Here is a 25,857-nt window from a genome sequence, read left to right as displayed (position 1 = left end):
ACTTTCAGAGTTTTTACACCTTAACTTTTCCTTTCTGTTTCATCTATATTTCAAACTTCGGGTATTTAAAGACATTGGGACTGTTCTGGAGAAGCTGATATTTAGGAAATCTGGTTGGGGCTCACAGAATAAAATCTTAGGTTCAGTGTAAATTCAGTAATGACTGGAAAACCAACAACTCAGTTCACAAGTACTTTAAAAATAGGTAACTGTTTAACATTTCGTCTTCCCAACATCCTGCTGAACTGTAAATTCTACCATCTCCATTTTGCAGATGAGGAAATTGAGGCTTTGACAAGTCAAAGAGCACAGCTGGAATGCAAGTCAAGTATGATTTGATTTAATTTGATCTTTACATTTTAAGCATTATGTACTGCCTTTCTAGGAGGCAAAAATTAGTTTGAAGTAGGGATCCAGATTAGTGGTTTTCCACATTTAGGTAAATTCAATATTCACCTTAAAGCAACAAGCCAAAGGACCCTAGAATTCTCCTGTGGCTTCTTAAAGCCCTGGAATGTACTGGCCTTAGTTAAAATGCCTACAAAAGTGCAGATGATTTTAGTTTAGCATTTGTTAAAAAGAAATCGAGAAAACAACGGACACATAATTTGTTGTGTGGCGTCAGAGTTATCTGAAACGGGAAGAATATAGATCAGGAATAGGAATGGAAAGCTGAACTGCAGTGGCAGGTGTATATATGTAAGAAACTTTTTGTTGGTGTATGATTTATGACCTTTGGGAGATGTATAGCAGAAAAAAAGGAGAAATGAAGAGAAAGTATGTTATATATTTGCCAACAATTCACATGCTGCCTTAGTGTCCTCAAATCCCAGGCTGCACGAGGTCCATTTGCCTGAATATTACATAACTCCTTCTCCAGAAAACTTCCAAGTTCACAGCCTTGCGTTGTCCATCTTTAATACACTTAGTTGTTGGTTTTAATAATTAAGGAAACAGGACCTACCTATATCTGTGCCAACAGGGGGCACTACCCCACTGTAAAGAACAAATCAAAAGGTATTTTGTGTTGTACCCGAAGGATACAATGGTCTTGATTTTGGCAAAAACTTGAAGAGAAGGGTGGTCTTTACATGTGTGGAAACCTTGAGTGGCAGAGCAAATACCAATAGAAATTGCTCAGTGGCTTTTAAAATTTGAAATATAATTTTACTTTTTATTTTTACAATACAGTGTACAGTATGACATCTCAAAATAAGAGTGCAGATACAGGATAAGAGTACAAACGGGGATTAACAACAGATGTCAGAAGGTTACCTTTATTAAGGCTAAATCCCTGCTTTATATTTTCCACACATTCACAAAATTACATTCAAATCATTCCTTATCAATACTTATTTCTTAGGCCATGAGAAAAGGAAAATAATCCAGACATTTGATTTTCATAGAAAGCAAATCTGGATTAGTCTAAATAATATTCTCCATCCATTTGTTCTGACAATGAAAATTTGAGAAATAAAGATATGCACCAACCTTAACACTTCCTTATTTGGATTTTCCAAGTACACTGCATTAGTTATTGATACCATTTCTATATTAGATGGGTAAGACCTCCCCCCTACCAACAATGGGGTCTCCAGTCAGAACCACAGAGGGACAGGAAATAGAATTGGCCAGAGTGGCTGTACAACTAGGTGTACAGCAAGGCTTTTTTCCATATTCTTTTGTGGAGGTCAGCAACAACTCACTTTTCACTTTAAGGACTGTGTTGAATATCAGCACATCCTTATCACTGGGATTTAGAAAAGTTTGGGACATTTCTATCATTGCTGATGAGGAAGGGGAGAATGATAGGACTTCACTGACCTTGAAATATTTATCACCTCAGACTTCCTAAAAGTACAGCATGGCATGGCCTCTGCCTTGGTACAAGATCTACTTGTTAAAGCCATGTTCCTGAATCTTGACAGCACATGGCCCTAGTGCAGGCCTAATGTCTACAGTGGGCACAAGAGCCACTCACTGACACTACCTACAACCTCACTCTAACTTAACATGAACTGCCAATAGTTTAGCTCTTACAGTTGAAAACAGTTGTCAGTTACAACAAGCAGATCACAAAACTCCATTGTCAACCATAGACTGCCCTTCATTCCTGAGAAGTAAACGGAAAACTGAAAAGATTAAGTGCTAAGTATATTCCTTAGCTTTTAATGCCAAAAATCGATGTGACCTGTGAATTTTCCTGGCTCTAAATTGGAGTATTTCAGAGCTGAAGAGACAGTATGTATGGCATTCCTTCCCTCAACCGAAGAATGTTATTTTTTTCCTAAGGAACATTATCTTGAAAATATTTCCACATAAAACACTCTCCAGCCAACTTAATAGGCCATGCAAATTTGAACAGAAAAAGGCAACATATAAACTGTCTATATTTGTTCAAATAAAATTACGTAGAAGAGGAAAAAAATCAAATATATACATGACACAAATTACTCCTTAAACACAATTGCTTATGTTAAATGATGTCAGTATTATTCCAGTGTTTAGCTCTGGGAATAGGAAATGCTGTAGCTAAAGTCACCATAAAAATAAAATCAAGGCATTCACATTTGAGGTTGTTTGTCACACATCACACTATCCTAAAGGCTTGAAAAGGCTGCAAATTAAGTTTCCATGCCAATTATACATGTTGAATTTTAAAGCTACAGCTATAGAGACAGTACAAAAATCCTATTAGCTTAAATGTTTTTTATGATTTACCAAGCTGTTGCATTCTGGTCATAAGAGGCAGACCTTGTTAGGTTAAAAACCTATTTCTATATACGTAATACTTTTTTCTCTCTAATATTCTTTTCCTAAAATATTCAAATGACTTTCAGGTCTTCCTTTCCTTTTGATCTTAAAGTCAATTGTCATAGTATTTCCCAAGGACATATATAATTTTATTCAGATGCTAAACAAGTGTTTTCAATGACCATTTGTTGATCTATTAAATATTAATATACAGTACAGCAGCTATATTCATCAACAGAATTCCAGTTTATTACCTATATATATGTAGCACAGTCACAGAATACTGTGCTCATACATAAAAATGTAAAAACTGTCAAATGTGCTGTCCTCCCATGTATATAAAAAACTATTAGCATCATGAGGAAGAAACTTTTTAACAGTCAATACAGATTATAATGAATACCTGCCATTCATAAAAATGTAACATACATCCTACTATACTATGCAGATGAGCTAGGTTAGTAAATCAGTTGAGACGACTTAAGAAAAAAAATTCAGAAAATCATAATTTAAAAAAGATCAGCATATTTTGTATACCTTTAAGTAGATTATTAGAGTGTGTTGAGTGTAGAGTCTGATCCACAAAATTTGAGCGAAAAAACTGGTGCTTCTAATGGAATGTTTTTTGTTTTTTTAAGAATTAAAAGACATACAAATGAATTCAAGCCTAACAAAGTAGCTCCAACCCAAAGTGGCACCATTTTGTTTTTTATTTTTCCTTTTTAGGAAAGTATCTCTGATGACTAAATTAGTCTCCTAAGCAAATACTGCCTTGCCCAGTGCATAGAAGCACAATCCCTCTGCTCAATATTCCCAATGAAGTCATTTAAGTGTAAATGATTTAACACTTAAGTGTAATCACATCAATATTTGTGTGAGACATGGACACTTGTGTATACAAGTTTTTCACAGAGATACGACTAAGCAGAAAGGGTTTAGGTGAAAACAAAAGGTTTTAACAGGACAAAATGGAATGCTCTGTTGAAAGCTTCCATTTAGAATCCCAAAATGAGGCAAAAACCGCTAAAGCTATGTATAGAGAATAAAGGATGCTGTGCACAAACTGCCTAAGGGAACTGTCCTCTCACTAATTCAAGAGATCTAAGAACAGATCTACAGCTTATACTGCTGCCTTCCACCCTATCCTCAAACTTGCTGCAGTGTCGGGCAATCTTCCTACTGGCAGTTTTTGCCAGATCAAGTCCAGCGTGCCATAGAATGGATGTTTCTTTCACCTCAGCCAAGTGGACGGTACCCACTGAGGTTCAGTATCAAGTTTGTTAATTAACCTAAGCAATTCCTGATAGGCTTTATCAAGATCTGAATTCACAATTGCCGTATCAAAGTAGTGGCCATTGTTCTGCTCCATCTCTCTTGTCTTCTCAATGATTTCTCTCAATTCTTCAGGCTGCAAAGAGAAGATAAAAACTGTGAGATAATTCCTTTTCTAACCAAACAATATAGGATGAGTCAGAGATGGCCTGCCTTCTGTCTCTCCCAACCTCAGGAGCTCCTTTCCAACCCTGTCATGGTCACACTGGTTTCCTTTGCTTTGGCATATTCAGGACTCACATTATGAACCATTTGGGACTCAATATATCCTGTTTTATACCACTATTTAGGTTTTCACATATATTGTCTTATCTCACCAACAAGACTACAAGCTTCAAGAACACAGACTGTTACTTTGAATTCCCTACAAACATTTGTTTTCAAACATTCTAGAACACTATAACCTCTTCCTAATAGTAACATCTTCTGTAACATGAAGTGAACCTTTCTTGTTGGAGCAAGAACCTAAAATGCCATCTACTTTTGGCTCTAGTAACGAGCCCTTGCCCTTTACTGTCTGTTGCAGACAGTTAAAAGTATCCTACCAAAGTTTGGGAAACTATATAGAGCAGCCTACTTTAAAATACTGACTGAAGGAAAGGGCCATTCTGCAAAGATAAGCAGGCAGCAACGCTATGTGCAAAACTTATCCCAAACCCTCTAATTATCAGGCACATATGTTCCAGAAAGTGAAACTCACCCCAAATCACCCCCGCCAATGAAGACAACTAATTTAAACTCAAGACAAAATGTCTCAGATATAAAAGTCACACGTCAGTACTATATTGGACCCACAGTACAAAAAAATTCATATCATTCAACTGTTTGAACTTCCGTAACAGTAAGAAAACATATTAAAAATATGACAACTCTGGCTAGTCCTGAGGCAGTTTCTTGCATGGCTCTCTAATTCTCATTCTGGAATGTTGTACATCTGAATGTGGCACACAGAATCCTTTGTTCCCAGCAGGGAATCTACTTCACCACTGTAACTGAACACACTGACATTTTTGCTAAAACTTACGTCTACCAAAAGCTCGAGATTATTGAACATTCTAGGACTCCACAGAGAACTGAAACTTTGTGGTACTGGAGTTGAAATGAAAATGCTAAAGCCCCAATCCACCTAGTTTTTATCAAATTTAAGGCATTATTTCATTTTATGCCAAAATACCTTATATCACTTATTTAGTACTTTATGTCTGAAGTCCTCTTTCAAATTACAATCCACGACTAAGATGAAACAAAATGTTTTAGCTCAAAATTTTTAGCTGAACTAGGCAAAACTGACAGTAAGTTCATATTACCAGATAGCCACTCTCAAGCCTCTATACTAGCAGAACAGATTCAGAGATTCAGAATACAATTAGATAACTGGTTGGTTACATTTTGCACCCAGTGAGTGTTGCCCAGGCTGGGGTGCAGTGGCACGAACTCGGCCTCTTGAGTAGCCAGTACCACAGGCATGCACCACCACGCCCAGCCAATTTTTTTTTGTAGTTTTAGTAGAGACAGGATTTTACTATGTTGCCCAGGCTGGTCTTGAACTGGCCTCAAGTGATCCGTCCACCTTGGCCTCTCAAAATGCTGGGATTACAGGCGTAAGCCACTGCACCGGGCCTTCTGTATCAATTTAGTAAACTAAAAACAGGTTAGCAGTTTTTTTATAAAGTTAAAACATACATTTATCTTTTCTTCTTTTTTGAGAAAGGGTCTTACTCTGTTGTACAGGCTGGAGTGCAGTGGCACAATCCCAGCTCACTGCAACCTCCACCTCCTGGGTTCAAGTGATTCTCCGGCCTCAGCCTCCCAAGTAGCTGGGATTATAGGTGCACGCCACCACACCCGGCTAATTTTTGTGCTTTTAGTAGAGATGGGGTTTCACTATGTTAGCCAGGCTGGTCTCAAACTCCTGACCTCAAGTGATCTGCCTGCCTCAGCCTCCCAAAGTGCTGGGATAACAGGCATGAGCCACTGTGCCCGGCCCTCAAAATTTTATCCAAATATTTTTTAACTGAAGAATGAATAAATTGTGCTATATTAGTATCATGGTATATTACTCAGCATTAAGAGAGAATGAACTGCTGTTAGACGCAACACAGATCAATCTCAAAAACATGCCAATCAAAAGCCAGACACAAACTTTAACAAACTGCATGCTTCTATTTATATGAACTTCTAGAACAGACCAAACAAATCTATAGTGACAGAAAGCAGATTAGTGGTTGCCAGAAAGAAAGAATGGAGGGGCATTAACTTCAAAGGGGCATAAGAAAACTATCTAGAGTAATAGAAATGTTCTAAATCTTGATAGGCATGGTGGTTACACAGGTATACGTTTCCAAAACTTGCTGAATTATACAATTAAAATGCATGTATTTATTGTATGTGAAATATACTTCAGCAAAGAAAAAGAATCAGAAAGTTCTAATTAGAAAATCAAATATATTGCATATTGTTAAAACATTTTGGTACTGATCAACTTCCTGCTTTGAAAATATATATAAGCTAGGACCTGTGGCACATGCCTATAGTCCCAGCTTATAGGACTGGCATGGGAGGGTCATTTGAGTCCAGGAGTTCAAGGCTTGCAGTGAGCTATGGTCATGCCACAGCACTCTAGTCTGGGTGACATAGAATCTCCTCTCAAAAACAAAACAAAACAAAAAAAACAAACAAAAAAAAAACCCAGACCTAAAATTTAGGATGGCCAATTCTAAGTGAAGTAGATAAAAATTCCATTAGAACACTGTCAGAGACCAACCGAAAGAAAGATGCTGGCTGGGCACGGTGGCTCACGCCTGTAATCCCAACACTTTGGGAGGCAGAGGCGGCGGATCACGAGGTCAGGAGATCAAGACCATCCTGGCTAACACGATGAAACCCCATCTCTACTAAAAATAAAAAAAATAAAATAAAAAGAGCTGGGCATGGTGGCAGGTGCCTGTAATCCCAGCTACTCTGGAGGCTGCAGCAGAAGAATCGCTCAAACCCAGGAGGCGGAGGCTGCAGTGAGCCGAGATTGCACCACTGCACTTCAGTCTGGGTGACAGAGCAAGACTCCATCTCACACACACACACACACACACAAAAAAAAAAAAGGTGCTTAACATGTTTTGGAATGATCTATGGTCCTATGGTCCTTCATATAATAGCGAATCCTTGTTGGAAAAAAGGCCTAAAAAGAAATCAGGGTGCATGTTAGGAAGTGGAAAATTAGGCTGAACAGGAAGAATGGAGTACACTCTAGTCCTCAGTGTGCATCCTTTTCCTTGAACAATCATGGAGTTCCTGTTCTACCAAAGTAGTTATTGGACACTAAATTTTATACAGTATTAATCTCGTTTCTCTTGTTATATTGTGATCCTCCTCAAGAACAGCCAGTGACCATGCTGCCTATTTCCTTTGTATCATTCCAAGTGCTATGGACAACAAATACTCTGACTCCAGTTACTTATGAATTTGTAGGTATATGGCGGAAATGAAAAAGGAGTGCAGTGCTACACTTTAACCAGCTAGCCTACTTAGCCTAGACAAAGCAACCCGAATTATGCTCATCATGTAGGATGGGAAGGCCATTTATGTCTGTAGCCTAAGACATTAAAAATTACTACCTCACATATAGATTGAATAAGAAATGTTGGCTGGGCGTGGTGGCTTACGCCCATAATCCCAGCACTTTGGGAGGCCGAGGCGGGTGGATCACGAGGTCAGGAGATTGAGACCACGGTGAAACCCCGTCTCTACTAAAAATACAAAAAATTAGCTGGGCACAGTGGCGGGCGCCTGTAGTCCCAGCTACTTGGGAGGCTGAGGCAGGAGAATGGTGTGAACCCGGGAGGCAGAGCTTGCAGTGAGCTGAGAACGCGCCACTGCACTCCAGCCTGGGTGACAGAGCGAGACTCCATCTCAAAATAAATAAATAAATAAAAGAAATGTTAGGTAGACATAGCGTGAAAAAAGGTATTTTGGAGAGTGAAGAGGAAGAGGAAGGGTTAATGTGTTGTGGTGGACAGTCAAGAATGAAAGGAGGCTGAGCGCGGTGGCTCATGCCTGTAATCCCAGCACTTTGGGAGACCGAGACAGGTGGATCACGAGGTCAGGAGATCAAGATCATCCTGGCTAACATGGTGAAACCCCATCTCTACTAAAAACACAAAAAAATTAGCCAGGCGTGGTGGCGGGTGCCTGTAGTCCCAGCAACTCAGGAGGCTGAGGCAGGAGAAACGCGTGAACCTGGGAGGCGGAGCTTGCAGTAAGCTGAGACTGCGCCACTGCACTCCAGCCTGGGTGACAGAGTGAGACTCCATCTCAAAAAAAAAAAAAAAAAAAAAAGAATGAAAGGAAGGCTGGGCATGGTGGCTTACACCTGCAATCCAAGCACTTTGGGAGGCTGAGGCAGGAGGATTTCTTGAGGCCAGGAGTTCAATACCAACCTGGCAACATAGTGAGACCCTGTCTATACAAAATACATAAAAAATTAGCCAGGCATGGTGGTGCATGGCTATCGTCCCAGCCACTTGGACAGGCTGGGGTGAGAGGATCACCTGGGCCCAGAGTCTGAGCCTGCAGTGAGCCATGAACATGCCACTACACTCCAGGCTGGGCAACAGAGTTAGACCCTATCTCAAAACAACAATGACCAAAAAAAACAAAAACAAAAAACAGAATCAAAAGAAAGGAATGTAAATATGCTTTTAATGACTATCTTTAAGGAGATTTAAAGGCACAGTCAATGAAATGAGGCAATCTGAGTAAGCCCTCTCAAAAATAGATCTATTTAATAAATAAGGAGCAAAAAAACAAGAACATGTTACTTTGATACAGTAAGTCACTTGACAGAGTTATCATCTTACATAATTAAATAAAAGCTCAATGCTTTCTTATTAATAACATATATTATCATTCACTTAATTATCAATGTTTAATGTGACATGGACTACCTCAACCATATCTAGCATAGATCTAAAATAATTTAAAAACATTTTTCTGTTCCAAACCATGTGAGAAGACCAAAGGGAGAAGAAAAGCAGAACATAAATTTTCAGTGGGATAAAAAGAAGAGAAAAGCAAGAGCACTCAAATTTGGCTCCCTGAAAATGTGGAGTATCTACAGAGAAAAGTCAGTAATCCTGAAGAGTTGGCTGATAACTTTGGTGGCAGTCACATCTCCCTAGAAATGTCACAGACCCATGTGAAGAAGCTCAAAAGTTACCATATGTAGACGCCCCAACTTTGGAAAGCTGCCATAGTCCAACCCAGTGGCAACCATGGCAATTTCTGGGCAAGTAATATTACAGAAAGAATAATCAGTTTGAAAGCTCAAGCTAATGGAGCTTTTAAGCATCAGGACAAATTAGACCAGGACTGTTTCATATTTACCTTCAATGGAATAGTACAATAGTGTGAAAACTTTACCTTTGGATTTTTGCCTTCTTTGGCCAATAATGCCCGAAGTCTTTCTTGTGAAGGGGGTGCAATGAAGATAATATATGGTTTCAAATCTGAATTCCGAAGAGTCTTCAATGACTGTAAAGAAGAGATATTTTGATTTTTAAAATAATTTGCATCATTTAATTACTTCCTAATAATACTGATTGGATATATATATTAGATTAAGGGACTTGCTCTGTAGCCTAGGCTGGAATGCAGTGGTGTGATCACAGCTCTCTGCAACCTCAATCTGCTGCACTCAAGTGGCCCTCTCACCTCAGCATCCTCAGTAGCTAGAACCATAGGCATGCACCACCCTGTCTGGCTAACTTTTTACTTTTTTGTAGAGACAGGATCTTGCTTTGCTGCCCAGGCTGGTCTTGAACTCCTGGCCTCAAGCAATGCTCCTGCCTTGGCCTCCCAAAGTGCTGGGATTATAGGCATGAGCCACTGCACTTGGCCCAATTCACAATATTTTTAAGATCCTACCATTCACTGTAAGAATATACTGTGAAGCTATCTCTCTCTCTCTCTCTCTCTCTCTCTCTCTGTGTGTATATATACACACACATACATACATATATATACACACATATATATATCTGTGTGTATATATACACATTATATATATTATATACATATATTATTTTAGCTTGCTCTTTTATGTAATGAAATATAACTGAATGATACTGAAGGATGACAACTGTGATATTAAAATACCTTGCTAGTAAGATCACATACAGATTACAATAACCATATTAAAAATCCATTTTGGAGGAATTAGAATCATACAAGTTGCCTTACTATGTGCCAGACACTAAATATAAGCAAAATCAGAGAACATAACTTCACATGTGCAAAAGACAATTCAAGAAAAGCACATCTAAGAAAAAGACGACTATGTTTGAATCTGGAGATTGCAGTTTTCACTTTGTTACCAATGCATGACTCTGTGTCCTCAAACTGAAGTGCTCTATCAAAATGGAGATTATAGGAATATGCCGTTTCTATCTAAAAACATTAAGATGATTAAAACAATATGCTGAGTTCTTTGTTGAAATCTGTTAGCTAGTTTTCTTGGAGAAATAAGAATTTTAAAAACCTGTTTGCCCAAATAATATAAAGAATTCTAAAGAAATTTAGTAAAAACATGTATACTTCTCTTAAATCAAAAATGTATAACTGAAAGAGTATAGAGCCTAAGCGCATTTGTCCACTAAAACACAAACAAAAATCCCTAATTACTATTTTAGAATACCGATTTTAGAATCAATTCTCCTTTACGTACATCTCTTTAATGACCACTGACAATGTTGCCTGATTTGACATGAGCAGCAGCCACATTAAGGAAAGTTATATGCTAAAGCTGTATGGTCTACAAAAATTAAAAAATTTTCCATAACATTTGGAGTTTCTTAAAAACTCCAAAATTTCTAAAATTAGTTTTTTTGTTGTTTTGTTTTTATTTTTAAGACAGGGTCTTACTCTGCTCACTCTGTCACCCAGGTTGGATCCAGTGCAGCTCACTACAATCTCTGCCTCCCTGGCTCAGGCGATTCTCCCATCCCAGCCTCCCAAGTAGCTGGAACCATAGGTGCATGCCACCACGCCTGGCTAATTTTTTAAATTTTTGGTAGAGATGGGGTTTTGCCATGTTGCCCAGGCTGGTCTGGAATTCCTGAGCTCAAGTGATCCACCCACATTGGCATCCTAAAATTCTCATTTTTAAATAGAAAGCTAAGAGGCACTAGTTAGTAATTTTATGCTTTTGCTTAGACTGCCAAATAACTGAAACTAAGGTTTCATTATTTTCATACAACCAAGCATTCACTGTGATACTTGTTAATATTTGAACAGTGGTATTTAAACCATAAAAATAATCTTGAAGTTTTCTAATTTTTCTCATATCAGAATCAGAAAAGGGAAATTCTTTTACAGACTCAAATTAAAGTACTACCAGTACTATATTTACCATATTTTAAGTTTCAGAACATACATACAAGTATATATACAAGCTAAACATCTCTAATCCAAAAATCTGAAATGCAAAATCTGAAACTTTCTGAGCAGTGACATGATGGCACGTGGAAAATGTCACCCCTGGCCTCATGTGATGGGTCATAGTCAAAACACAGGAGCAGACAGTTTATTCAATATCCCCAGGAAAAATAAAATTACCTTCAGGCCAAGTAAATAAGGTATATATAAAAAATAAATGAATATCATTTCAGACTTGGGTCCTATCTTCAAGATAGCTCATTATATATATGCAAATATTCTAAAACCTGAGAAATCCTAAAATTCAAAACACTCTGGTCTCAAGCATTTTGAACAAGAAATAGTCAAACTGTTTATGTAAGTATGTATATGTTTTCCCCTCGGAGTAAAGTGAAAGACATTTAGTAACCTGTGTGATTTCATATAGTAAATCAGTGGGAAAAACCATATGAGAACTTAATTAGTTCACACTGTTCTTGGACGAAAATAGAATTTCCACTAGATTACTCTGTATGACATGCCCTCTAAGTTCAAACCCTAAAACAAAATTCTAGCTTTACCTGTGTACGAAGACTTAAAAGACATATTTTGCCAGAGTTGATCACTTGCCGTACAGAATCTATGCTAGTTCCATACAAATTCTTCTCAAATTCACCATGCTCAATGAACTTTCCAGCTGCTATGTCTGCCTCGAATGCTTGCCGAGAAACAAAGTGGTAATCTCTACCAGCTACTTCTTGGTCTCGCCTACTCCGAGTTGTATCTAGGCAAACAAAACCAGATAAAAATAATGGGCATGGCTTAGATAGAGGACAGGGGATAATTCTGCTAGTCAGAAATAATTTTTATTTTGTAACACAGATTATAAAATAATAAACTGAGAAAATGCTAAGCACCTACATGTTTAACATTGTTTTTATTTTTTATAGATTGAAAAATGAACAAAAATGTGTTTGTAGTTATCTCAGTAATAGTTATATTTAATTATCTTAATACATTTTATGCTTACACTTCAAGTTACTTCATCCTGCATTTAAAACACTACTACTCATCTTCTCCTAAAGTTTATTTCCATAAGATTAGGTACTATATAATCTTAGAACTTCTGTTTTCAGATTATGCCTAAGTTTCTATCTTCAGTATCACTTTAAAGAAGCAGGAACTGATTTCCTATGGAACACGAAATTGTAAGGGGCCCAAACTGAAATTTGTTTAGAAAATAGTACATAATCGAAGGACAAATTAAAATTTCTTAATAATGACTATTTTTAATTTAAAAATTGTCAAAATATTTGGTTAAGCAAAGTTCCTCTTTCACTGACAACACTGTTTTAATGAAATGAATAAAAAATTTCCCTACATAATGTAGTTAGGTTCTGAGCTGGTAAACTGAAAAGCACAGGAAAATGGGAATGCATTCAAACTTACGAGGAACTGCAGATGCAAAGCGGTCCTTTTCTTTGTTCATGAGCCTCTGACGCAATTCATTCTGGCCACAGTTCTGTGGACCAATCAAGATGATAGGTCTCTTCCTATTTGCTGGCTGATGATAAAGTGACATTTCCTCATAGGTTAAGATCTCCTCGTTGTCATAATCTTTGGGGGAAAAAAAGTTAAGCCCTTCAGACAAAATTATTGCCATGTAATAAAGATACAAATACTCGTAGATCTTCCCCCCAAAATTAGAAAAAAGCACAATTTATTGTCTTTACATCCTTACTAGGGTACCATGAAAATGAATCAGACAATATAATACTCCTTCTATTAATTTTTATTATCTTATTTCATACTTGAAATGAAAAATTCATGCTTGAATGTCTAATACAATATAATTATACTGATTCTTACACTGAACAGCTAATTTGTAGTCAATACTTCAAATAAGGATGGGGTACCAGGGAATGAACTATTAATAATAATATCTGTCATTTTTGTAAAATGCAGATATTAATATTCTATTTAAGGTACTTAAGAAGGTTGTTTTAAGAATCAGACATAATGTATACGCTGAATACAATGGCTGGCATAGACCGACATTTACATATAGTGGCTACTAGTGTTATCAGAGAAAGCTGGAATACTTTCCTATAGTTCACCCATGGCCCATAAGCTGCATGCAGCCCAGGACGGCTTTGAATGCGGCCCAACACAAATTTGTAAACTTTCTGAAAACATTGTGAGATTGTTTTGCAATTTTTTTTTTTTTTTTTTTTAGCTCATCAGCTATCTCTAGTGTTAGTGTATTTTATGTGTGGCCCCAGACTATTCTTCTTCTTATGTGCCCCAGGGAAGCCAAAAGATTGGACACCCCTGCTGTAGTTAGTTGTATAACTTGAAAACAGGCCACACCCATGCTATCTACGCTTTCTGCATTTATGTTTACTTTACTCTGGAATGCTAACCCAGAGTCATGAATCAAAATGAGGTATAAATTATGACAAGTGGGGTAACATTCCTAAAGCCCATAATCCAGATGAAACCAGAGATGTCAAGTGGTATGAACAAAAGTAGACAACTAGTAGTCTGCCAAGTTCTCACTCATACTACTTCTCCTGACTGTGAAGGAGCATCAGATGTGAAGCCAGACTCCCTCAGCTCTATTTCCATGAGGTTGGCGGACCATCTTAGGCTTGTCAATGCTCAGCACAAAGCCTGGCATAGAGCAGGAGCTCAAACTGTATTTGTTTAAATTCCAGCTCAACCAATCAAGTATTAGTTGTTAAGAATTTCAGCAAATCACTTTAATATCTAAACTTGAATCTACTACTCTGTAACCTCAAGGAGTTTGTGAGAACAAAGTCATATAGTTACTGCCCTGGAATACAGTAGTTATTATGAATTCTAGTTATTTACTTAAAAATACTCATGATAATGACACCATCATAAACAGCAAATGTAATTCCTTCTCCTCTCAAAATGATTTTCTCTGAAAAATCCATTCTAATATGTATAATCAAGACTGTGGTAGCATTTTAATTTATAGACTTAGTGTGTATATCCATAGGGTTCAGATTTGCCACGTTTTCTACAGTACAGTAGCTCTTAGAGCTGGACTAGTTAACTTTAGTCTGTTTCAAAAAATAAAAGAGATACTAATCACAGAGGATAAAATTTAGAACTCATTGAATCTTTTTAGTCACATAATCTGTCAATTAGCATTAAAGGATGTTTATTTTAGAAAAAAATTTATTAAAGTTGATCAAATCTCATTTCGATTTTATGGAATATTATAATAATCTATAATGTTTTATCTTTATTAGTTTAATGTATGCTGCCCCAAAATATTTCAAATTCTTGAGAGAATAGCCTTATAAATTGCATAAGAAGGAATGCCTTTGTTTTATTATTTGGCTTGCTTCTAATGCGAACCAAACAGAAGTAGCAAACTCCAATGCCCATAAAAGGAAACCAAGGAGGTAACAAAATCAGTAAATCAGGTTGGGTTAATAAAACACTGGGAGTGGTAAAGACTGTAAAACTAGACACCAGATGCTTGAGCAATAGTCATCACTCAGGTCCAGCAGACTCTTGTCACCTGGGAATACTAGCATACTAGCCCAACATTATCAGAGCTTTTGATTTTAAGAGAAGCTACAACTTTTGAGCTTTTACATCTTAGCAATCAATCAAAATAAAAACTAAAATTCTCCCGTGTGTCTGACTTAGCCAGCAGGTAGTGGGTTCTCAGGAATGAGTTGCTTCTGTGACATGAGCTATTCTAGAGGAAATATTTTTTACTTCAAGAATGTTCTGTAAGAATTTGTTAGAAGTACACTTTTTGCAGAGTTTAAGTAGAAAAAAACTACAGGAAACTATCAATTTAATACTACATATGCTAAATAGCACTTGCATTTTTATGTGAGTTTTCCCCATAATTCAAAACACTGCTTTACTCACAGGATTCCAAAAGAAAATACTTTCTACTACATGATTTTCTCAAGCACATATTTAACATTAAGGTACAAAACAGGACTAGATTTAGACTCCTTTCAGATATAATTCCACCTATCCCTGAGAGTAGAACTTACCATCATTTTTATTGGCATTATATAAAACCTTTTTCCTCTTCTTTTTATTCTTCTTTGCACACCATAGTTTTCCTGTTGAGCAATCATAAACATAACTATAAATGTGTTCCCTTGAACAAAGCCACATAACTCAAATTGAAGAACTCTACTTATTCATTCATTCATTCTTTAAATTTTTTTGCAGAAACAAGGTCTTGATATGGTGGCCAGGCTGGTCTTGAACTCCTAGCCTCAAGCAATCCTCCCGCCTCAGCCTCCCAAAGTGCTGGGATTACAGATGCGAACCACCGCACCCAGCTTGTTTTTAATTTACTTTTATAAATACTTATTACACCGTTTGTATACAGACTATTTTTCAGGAAAGTATTTATAATCTTCCATTAACTACACAGTATAGACAGATAATCTTTAATACTTAAATCTTATCCTTTCTTTACAGTTCTAAGATAATCAGTTTTGCCTGTTGTATCACTCTTTCCACGAGTACTTCTTTCTTCACAGTTCTAACATGCAGATTTACACATGGCTCCAGATGAAGACCCAAGAAATCTCTTACTAATGTCAAATACAAGTGTCTAACCTGATTTTTCTGGCTCCTTATCTTCTTCTATGGTTTGCTTCATGGCTTCCCTTTGCTGCTGAAAGCTTTTCCCTTAATAGCAGAAAAAAAAGAAGGGTAAAATATTCAAGATAAAACGATTAAAAAATTTTTTTTAATCAAGAAGGGAAAACACTAGACGTATCTCTTCATTTATATTCCCTTCCAAAGCCTTTTGCCAACACAGGAGTAATGTCAGCTATGATGCACCTCCAAATTTTTCAAATATTAACTCTGCTCAATCAATCCAATATATATTATTGGAATATATATCATCTATTATTTAAAAATTTAATAGTTCAACTTTTTAAAAGGTTTCACTGTGCATTTACTTTGTGGAAAAGTACTATCCTGGATCTTACAATGGTTCTAGTCCTTTAGAATTATCTCAAATTAAGCATATCGATTCTAGGAGTTAACTTTTCCAAAACAACATGCGGGCATTCATCATATATTCAATTCCATATTCAATTCCAAGAAACCATTCAGTATACTCCCTTGCATGCATTATTTTCAATCCCTCTTCTTGTGTGTATGTATATGTGCTAGTCATTTTTTATTTCTGCCTTTAAGTTACCAATTTATACATGGAAAACATGCTTTTCCTTACAAAATTAATATTTTAATACAGGAGGCTTTCAAGGTTCCTGACCTTGAAAGATGTTTTCTTTTCAGACCTCTACCTTAAAATCAAATATGTCTTTTCCTATAGGATACAAGTGGCTTTACTTAGAAAATTCTGAATTACGTTGAGGTTCCACTTTTATACTTAATTTTTAAATCTAATTTTTCAGAGTAAAGCCAGAGATTCTTAAAAATCAATAAGCAAATTATATACAGGTTGGGCTAATCCGTAGAACTTAGTGCATTTCATAAGTGTACTAACAAAGAGATTAATACTGAGTTCGATACACATAAGAAGCATTAAAGGAAGCCTGGTTATCTTTTGAGATGAAGTCTCGCTCTGTCACCCAGGCTGGAGTGCAGTGGCACAATCTCGGCTCACTGCAACCTCCGCCTCCCGGGTTCAAGGGATTCTCATGCCTCAGCCTCCCGAGCAGCTGGGATTACAGGTGCCCGCCACCACACCTGGCTAACTTTTGTATTTTCAGTAGAGACGCGGTTTTACCATGTTGGCCAGGCTGGTCTTGAACTCCTGACCTCAGGTGATCCTCCCTGCTTGGCCTCCCAAAGTGCTGGGATTAGAGGCATGAGCCACTGTGCACGGCCAAGACTGTATTCTTAGTAAAACAAGTAACTATTACTAGAAGGAAAATTTTAAGAGTATTAAAATTTAAAGGACCAGGTGCAGTGGCTCACACCTGTAATCCCAACACTTTGAGAGGCTGAGGCGGGCGGATCACGAGGTCAGGAGATCAAGACCATTCTGGCTAACACGGTGAAATCCCATCTCTACTAAAAATACAAAACATTAGCCAGGCGTGGTGGCGGGCACCTGTAGTCCCAGCTGCTCAGGAGACTGAGGCAGGAGAATGGCATGAACCTGGGAGGCGGAGCTTGCAGTAAGCTGAGATTGCACCACTGCACTCCAACCTGGGCGACAGAGCGAGACTCCGTCTCAAAAAAAAGAAAAAAAAATTTTAAAATAAGTATTTAACCAATTTTTAAAAATCAAGAACAGAGTAATTTTAATCATTTACATATTAAAAATTTAAAACATTACAATGATGTACTTCTGTGGCACATTTTTATAGTATGAACTATAGGCTATTCTGAAATAGAGGCAGAAATTAATGAGAGATAGAAATGATTTTCTTTTTCTTTGTCTGAGACTGCTCTGTTACACTGGCGTGATCAAAGCTCACTGCAGCCTCAACCTTCCAGGCTCATGCAATCCTCCCACCTCAGCCTCCTGAGTAGCTGGGACTACAGGTACACACAACCATGGCCAGCTAATTTTTAAATTTTTTGTAAAGACAAGGTCTCACTATGGTCAGCTATGCCACTATGTGGCCCAGGCTAGTCTCAAACTCCTGGGCTCAAGCGATCCTCCCGCCTCAGCCTCCCAAAGTGCTGGGATTACAGGTGTGAGCCACCAGGGACAGCCTCATAATGACCTCTTAAAACATCCATCGAATTCTGATGGAAAGCCATTGTCAAACTCTAAGGTAGATCTTTATTCTTATAAAAAGACTTAGAAATGTCATCACTGGAAACTACATACTTTCAGAAAATCAATCTATCAACAAACACTAGTTCTAAACATTTATGGGCTAAAGTTTGGCATGGTAAGAAGACACCATACTGATATTTGGCACAAGCCTGAGGCAGAACCACAATGGCTACCCAACACTTCAAGATTCTAGAGAAATGTCCTGTAACTGTTACTCTGAAGAATCAAGGGTATGAACATCATCCACTAAAATAAATGTAAGAAGTCCATTCCTCTTTCCTTAAAATATGACTGACATAGACAATATCTGTTTCTAGCTTTTAAGTTTTAAAGTTAGAAATCTGAAGTTTTCTGTGACCTTACACTCAAAAAGAATAAATGTAAGTATAATGTTGAAATCTCTTGTTACCCAGAAAAGTCTCTTTGGCTTAGTTACAGAGATAAAAGAGATTCCTTATAACTTATTCTAAAATCTTTGGACAACTTCCCCTGTTCCTGCTACATATCTGATAGTCAATATTTCTCAGTCTTTTTTTTCATGCCCTCCTTTTCCTCTTTTCTCCTAAACTCTTGCTTGTAGTCAAATCCAGTGTAAGGCTAAGTCTATAGCCAAATCTGTTATGCTTAAAATCTTCAGGTATGAGTAGGAGGGATGATCGCTAAAAAATGTTATAGGTAAAAGATAAGGCCCAAAAACATTACAGCGAAGGATTGAAAGGTCTAATTCAGAAACAGCAGTTCTGGCAGAACTATTTTTTTTACTTTTTTTTGTTTGTTTTCTGAGAACTTTTTAAATCACCTTTTATTCATTAATTTAACATATATTATCTGGATTTAAAATAAATAAGACTTGGCTTCTGAACTCAAGAAGTTTACAAACAGAATATACGGTAGAAAGAATTATAACAGAGACAGTATAATAAAAGTATTATAAAGTAGGGGACACAGAAGAAAAATATATACATAAGTGTTAATGGATACACTTTCAAGTAAAGTATGGAAGCGAAGTTTATCTCAGCACCAGGCAAAGTGCCTTACATGGGGCAGCCATAGTAGCACTTATTAACAAATAAATGGACGAATTGTTATCCTTTTCCCCTATATCCCTATTTTTATCATCCTGTATGTACTCCTTGCCTTCTCTGATAGCTTATTATACTTCCCTTAGTTCTGCTCTCCTTTCTCCATCCTACTCCCATCCTGGGAACTCTAAGAGCCATTTGTAGAAAATAATTATATCTACATACAGTCATGCACTGCATAACAACATTTCAGTCGACAACGAACCATATATATGATGGTGGTTGGAGGAATAGGCTATACCACATAGCCTAGGTGTATAGCAGGCTATATCATCTAGGTTTGTGTAAATACACTCAATGATGTTTGCACAGCAATGAAATCACCTAACGGCACATTTCTCAGAACATATCCCTCTCGTTAAGTGATGCATGATTGTACTTTGTTCTATTTTGTATCATCTTAACTCTCAGAAACATGTCCCCTTAATAATCTTAATCTATAATGTAAACTAAAGTTTTAGTTTAGTCTAAATGAGGGATAGTTTCATCAATAAAAAATTTGGAGCATCCTATTTCTGCCCTAAGATCACATTTGGTATAATATATTCTATGATGTTACTTTTCCTGATTCCTTACAAAGTTATGCACCTTTCCTTCTCAAAAACCATGTTGATGCCCCAATTAATGTCATAGTATAGTATATAGTATAATACAAGTTGTGTTGCCTTGATAATAGGGTCATCTTAATATGTATACAGGGAATGTAGTACAATATGGGATTGGCTGAAGTTATACATAATTCCATTCTAAAGGCCAAAGAATTGGCCACATTCTATTTAAGATACTTATGCTGCAGGTACAACATAAAAACCCAACTACATGAAAAAGTAACTGGAAGACTTTATTAAAAGGCATGAAAAAGTGAGTTTTTCTTTGTGAAACCTTGCATTTTGAGTGTTCTTTTAATACTATGTACTTTCTACCATATTGTGTCTTACCTGGAACAAGGCCGGCTAGAGGTTGATTATCTTCGTCCCCTTCCCTGTAGGCCTGCCACCAGTTTGGATCCTCTTGACTGATCACATGAAGTATATCACCTTTTTGAAAAGACAGACCTAACTCTCGACACGGAACATAAGGGTCATCTGAAGGGTCATAGTCGAAATGAGCTTTTACATGGATCTAAAAGATAAAAAGGGCAAAAATAAAAACAACAATAAATGGCAATATAAAATGTTTCATATGAATATAATTTAAATGCTACAATTTTTTATTATTTTTTAATTTTAAAAAATTTAATAGAGACAGCATCTCAGTATGTTGTCCAGGATAATCTCCAATTTCTAGCCTCAAGTGATCCTCCTCCCTCAGCCTCCCAAAGTGGTAGGATTATAGGTGTGAGCCACTGCACTTGGCCACAATTTTTCATCAGTGCAAAGAAATTTAGTTGGAAGAAAGGTGTTAAGTAACGGTGTTTTGGGGCAGTATTTTGTCAGGCTGATCTGTTGTCTTCTCTGTTGACTTGCAAATATGTACAAAGATACAACACTGTTCGCAGCTACAAGCTGAGATACAAGGTGCCTCAAAAGCGTGAGAGGAGAGAAGTATAATAGAATCCTGACCTGTGAAAACAATGACTCTGCAATAAGGTATGCAATTTCCAAATCACAGCTACTGGAAAAGGTACACTTTGCCTTACCACATCTCATCATCTAAGCAGGTGAATATGAGCTTCTCTGGGGCTGTCAGTCTCTTGACCCCTCTGTCAGTCCAACTATGCCTTAAACTCTCTTGGTGTTTCCTTTAAAGGATATGTTCACGAAACAAGCACACTACAAAGGACTAAATATAACTAAATCCAGTTTATAATCAATTCTTATTTGTATGCTATGTAGGCTTTGACATATTATTAACGGTATAAGTTATAATTTTTAATAATAATGTGCTTTTGGAAATCAGAATAAATCAAAGAATTGTGCATTCTACTTAGCATTAAGGGTGGGTAGTAACTCTCATGAACAATATAGTTTATATTATAAGCTATTTCGTATGCCATTTCTTCCAGTATGCCTCTGTAAGATATGACAGACTATTCTTACTTCTAAGAAGTTATAAAGGAATTAATATTCCCTTTAACTTCTCCATGTCTAATTTTTACCTAACTTGGGCAAGTTGTATGTGACACTTCCAAAATCTGTAAGAAACCTACTTCATCTAATGAGATCTCACACATATTTGTAATGAGCATTCTGCCCACATATTTGCAGTGAGCATTTCTGTCACACATAGGTTAAATTCCAAGTTCAGGCTCAATGAACCAAGCAACAGATGAACAGCCTAAGAATTCAAGGTCCATTTCTATCCAAATGTTATTTGGCTCTGGCTTTCTTTTTTCTTTTTGTCTGAGATGGAGGCTTGCTCTGTTGCCCAGCCTGGAGTTCAGTGGCACAGTCTTGGCTCACTGCAACCTCCACCTCCTGGGTTCAAGCGATTCTCGTGTCTCTGCCTCCCAAGTAGCTGGGATTACAGGCACTCACCACCATGCCCAGCTAATTTTTGTATTTTTAGTAGAAACAAGATTTCGCCAGTTGGTCACACCAGTCTCGAACTCCTGACCTCAGGTGATCCACCTGCCTTGGACTCCCAAAGTCCTGGGATTACAGACATGAGCCACCACACCCGGCCTTAGCTTTCTTTTTACTCTCACCATAATTGAGGTAATATGATAAAGATAATGCCAGCCTGCCCCAAAAGGGGCACTCTTTAAGCGCTTGAGACACTGACTAAAATGAGTAGTGTCGATGATATACTATATGAAATTGGATAAAATGCTAAGTGATATAGATAGATAGATAGACAGACAGACAGAGAGACACAGATAGATAATGGCTTTAAAAAATTTTTGGCTTGTCATTAAAGAATATTTTCTAATTTCAAAGAAATATTTTATTAACTTCTGTAAATAGGAAATAAAGCTAAGTCCTAATATACAAACTGAAACTAAGATTAAAAAATGATCTAGTTAAAAATATAAAGATAAAAAAGTTAAATAGCTATAAGTAAAACTTAAATGTTATTATGCCTTTTGCGGATAACTTTTGATATATTACACAGGTACAAAAAATACACATTATCCTAAGTGTATACCATAGTGAATTTTCACAAACAAAACAGACCTGTGTAACTAGCACCCAAATCAACAACCAGAATATCACCAGCACCTCAGAGGCCCCACCTGGTCTCTTTCAGTTACTACCCATCCCATCCCCTCCAAGGATAAACATCATCCTGATTTCTAGAAACACTGATTAGTTTCCCCTGTATCTTAATTCATATAAATGGAATAGCATAATCTTGCACCAAATATAGTTAAGATATTACATCAAATTTGAAAGTGTTGTGCCGCAACCTAAATGGAAAGTGCCCTAAAAAGCCTTGTTCTAGACGTGAAAAAATACTTTTTATTAAAATCTTGAAATCTTTGTCAGTCAGCACTAAAAATGAATTTTAGAAAGTTGTATGGGATAGCAGTGAATCAAAACACAGTTAAGAGATTGAGCAAAAAAATTATAAAATTTATAACCTTGGCATGAGGAAAAATCTCATATGTAGTATTATCTAGAAACATTTTTTTTTTAATCTGTGCTTGAGCACCATCCTATCAATTAATAATACTTCTAGAATCTGTTACTTTTTTGACCGAAAAAAAAAAAAAAAAAAAAAAACTTGAGAATCTAAAAATGGAATTTTAGGCATCACTTGGGGTAGTGGAGAGATCAATTTTACCAGATTTTTCAAAGATCAAATCAAAGTACTTGTCAATCTTGATTGATAATTTTATCAAATCACATTCTGAAAGCATACCCAACATGTTGTTTTTCAAAGTGTTTTTGCTCCGATCACCTGCCTAGGATGTTTATTAAAATGCTGAATTCTCATGCCACACCTCAGACTCTCAGAATCTGAATTTTAATCAGATTCCTTGGGTAATTATTAGGTACAGCAATCTTAGAGAACTACTACCCTGAGAGAAATTAAGAAGACCACTGAGGAGGGAATATCTACATTTATGACCATTGCCACAGGCCAACAAAATCACCCAGAGATGCTTTTCCACGTACTCTTGCCTACGCAGTTCTCATCCCTTAACTATTCTGATTTAACTGGCTTGGAATAGGGCCCCTCTTTGTGTAGGCTGGGAAGAGAACATGCTTTACTTACGTGACAAGTTTATCTAGTTCCATCTAAAATGTACCCTAAAATTAAGAGAAAAAGCACTTACTTTCCTAAAATTAAGAGGAAAAAGCTCTTAATTTTTCCTAAGGAAAATTTATTTCATATCAGAAAAATTAACGATTTGAATGATTTAAAGTCTGGGTATTGCCTTAACAGATACTATACGACTTCTACCCATATATTCCACTGATTAATTCCTACCAGTTCTAGAAGTTTTCTCCACCAATTTTTCCTGTTAGTGGCAAAATTATTTTGTTTCTCATACAACAACAAAAAAAAAACCCTTTAAAATGAAGGAGATAAGCTGACCCTCATAGGAAAGATCCAGGTTCTCATAATGCTATAATAATATCACAACAGTATATCTGATCAAAACAGTATTTGGCTTCTGAACAAAACAAAATCTTTTGTTTACATTTCAAATTACAGAACTGTTTGGACACAATTATCTTCTAGCCCAACATTTTCTTTTTCCTTTTTTTAGTATCTATAAGCTGTTCACATTTGAAGTCCTAATGATGAAATGGGGATAGGGTACAGGGATAATGATTCATCAGTTTATTTACATTTTTTTTAGGGATCCAATGTTCCAAAATATTGTTTTTTAACCAATCAAGAAGGCTATTTGAATTATTTATTAATAAAATTTGCCCTACATTGTAATTTGGGATAGTAAGTAGAGTAGTACATATATAAAATATGGGAGGGGGCACGTTCAATGTTTTTTAATTGATAAAGGTGTAAAATAAAATTAGCCAGTGGCATAGTAGATGTTCATGGTACAGGGTAGCTGTTATCCCAACTACTTGGGAGGCTGAGGCGTGAGAATCACTTGAACCCAGGAGGTGGAGTTTGCAGTGAGCCAAGATGGCACTGCTGCACTCCAGCCTGGACAACAGAGTGAAACTCTGTCTCCAAAAAAAAAAAGAAAAAGAAAAAGAAAAAAATCTTTTGGAGAGTACTGACCTAAAACTCAGGATCCTGTATTCCACTTGCTCAATGGACACTCCTTTGAAAAAGTACAAATTTGCCACAAACAACCGCCTGGACAGTGTACTTGGGAGACAACTTTGGGATTAACTTAATGGACGAGTTAGTACCCATGAAGGTAAGGCTATCACATTGGTGACACCCTCAAAATCAAAGAGGAAAAAAAAAAGGAAGTCTGGTTTTTCCCTTTTCTATTATGTCTAAGTATTAGGTTGGCTTTTATACTTTTTATACTGCTTTTTTTTTTTTTTTAACTGTTAAGTTCAGGGATACAAGTGCAGGTTTGTTATACAGGCAAACTTCTGTCTTGGGGGTTTGTTGTACAGATTATTTCATCAACCAGGTATTAAGCCTAGTATCCATTAGTTATTTTTCCTGATCTTCTCCCTCCCTCTACCCTCTACCCTCCAAAAGACCCTAGTGTGTGTTGTTCCCCTTTATGTGTCCATGTGTTCTCATCATTTAGCTCCCACATATAAGAGAACATGTGGTATTTGGTTTTCTGTTCCTGTGTTAGTTTGCTAAGGACAATGGCCTCCGACTCCATCCATGTCCCTGCAAAAGATATAATCTCATTTTTTAATGGCTGCATCAGTATTCCATGGCGTATATATGCCACATTTTCTTTATCCAGTCTGTCACTGATGGGCATTTAGGTTGATTTCACATCTCTGCTACCAAAGTATTTTTCTTTGTAATTTTTATTTCTGTATTTCTTACTATCACAGATTTATCTTTAACTCTTAAAGTTCATTGTAGAAGAGAAAACAGTGAAAGTGACTCAAGGAAAGCCTTAACAGCATCAAGCAAGTTTTTAAGTATCTCCCCACAACACTAGAATTCCTCCTTTCCCCCATCCACCAAGAAATATCTTTATTAATACATTTTATACCTATAATGGGAAAGCAATGTATGTGATAGCAGTGGTTTTCAACTTTTCTTTACAACACAGTTACCTCTGTAGTGCCTGGCACAGAGTACATAATCATAATAGCTTATATGTATTAAACAACCAATAATCTGTTAATTTTCTGGTACATATTCTGTAACTAATAAGCAATGTGATCCACTGTCATTTAAATACACTCCTTGTTAGATTATGGCATTAGACTAAATGAAAAAATCCCATTCAGATAAAGGTCTATTATGTCCTCCCTACATATTATTATAGAATAGAATAATCTAAAGTTTTACAAACTAGTCTGGGAAATCCAATCCTTCCTTTTTTAAAAAAAGGCTGAGAGAAGGAAACTGCACAGTTTGAACACTGTATCAGTTTCCTAGGTCAAATGTGCCGGTTACCCAGGAAGTGAGATACGAAGGTGCCAAGAC

General features: G+C 36.7%; 1 protein-coding gene across 5 annotated transcripts in view; it reads right to left on the bottom strand.

The window, feature by feature from the left end:
- Nucleotides 1-1,153: 1,153 nt before the first annotated feature.
- PALS1 (protein associated with LIN7 1, MAGUK p55 family member) overlaps nucleotides 1,154-25,857 on the bottom strand; it is a 92,753-nt gene continuing 68,049 nt past the window's right edge. For all 5 annotated transcript variants that reach the window (XM_073011093.1, XM_037984674.2, XM_007987031.3 and 2 more), the window contains 7 exons: nucleotides 20,298-20,481; nucleotides 16,126-16,197; nucleotides 15,546-15,617; nucleotides 12,946-13,113; nucleotides 12,078-12,280; nucleotides 9,505-9,615; nucleotides 1,154-4,162 (listed from right to left, as the gene is read on the bottom strand). In XM_073011093.1, coding sequence (XP_072867194.1) covers nucleotides 3,986-4,162; nucleotides 9,505-9,615; nucleotides 12,078-12,280; nucleotides 12,946-13,113; nucleotides 15,546-15,617; nucleotides 16,126-16,197; nucleotides 20,298-20,481 — 987 coding nt within the window. In that variant the 3' untranslated portion in view covers nucleotides 1,154-3,985. The remainder of the gene's footprint in view (nucleotides 4,163-9,504; nucleotides 9,616-12,077; nucleotides 12,281-12,945; nucleotides 13,114-15,545; nucleotides 15,618-16,125; nucleotides 16,198-20,297; nucleotides 20,482-25,857) is intronic.

This window comes from Chlorocebus sabaeus, chromosome 24 (genome assembly GCF_047675955.1).
Source record: "Chlorocebus sabaeus isolate Y175 chromosome 24, mChlSab1.0.hap1, whole genome shotgun sequence".
Taxonomy (NCBI): Eukaryota; Metazoa; Chordata; class Mammalia; order Primates; family Cercopithecidae; genus Chlorocebus; species Chlorocebus sabaeus.
This window is presented reverse-complemented; position numbering and strand designations above follow the sequence as displayed.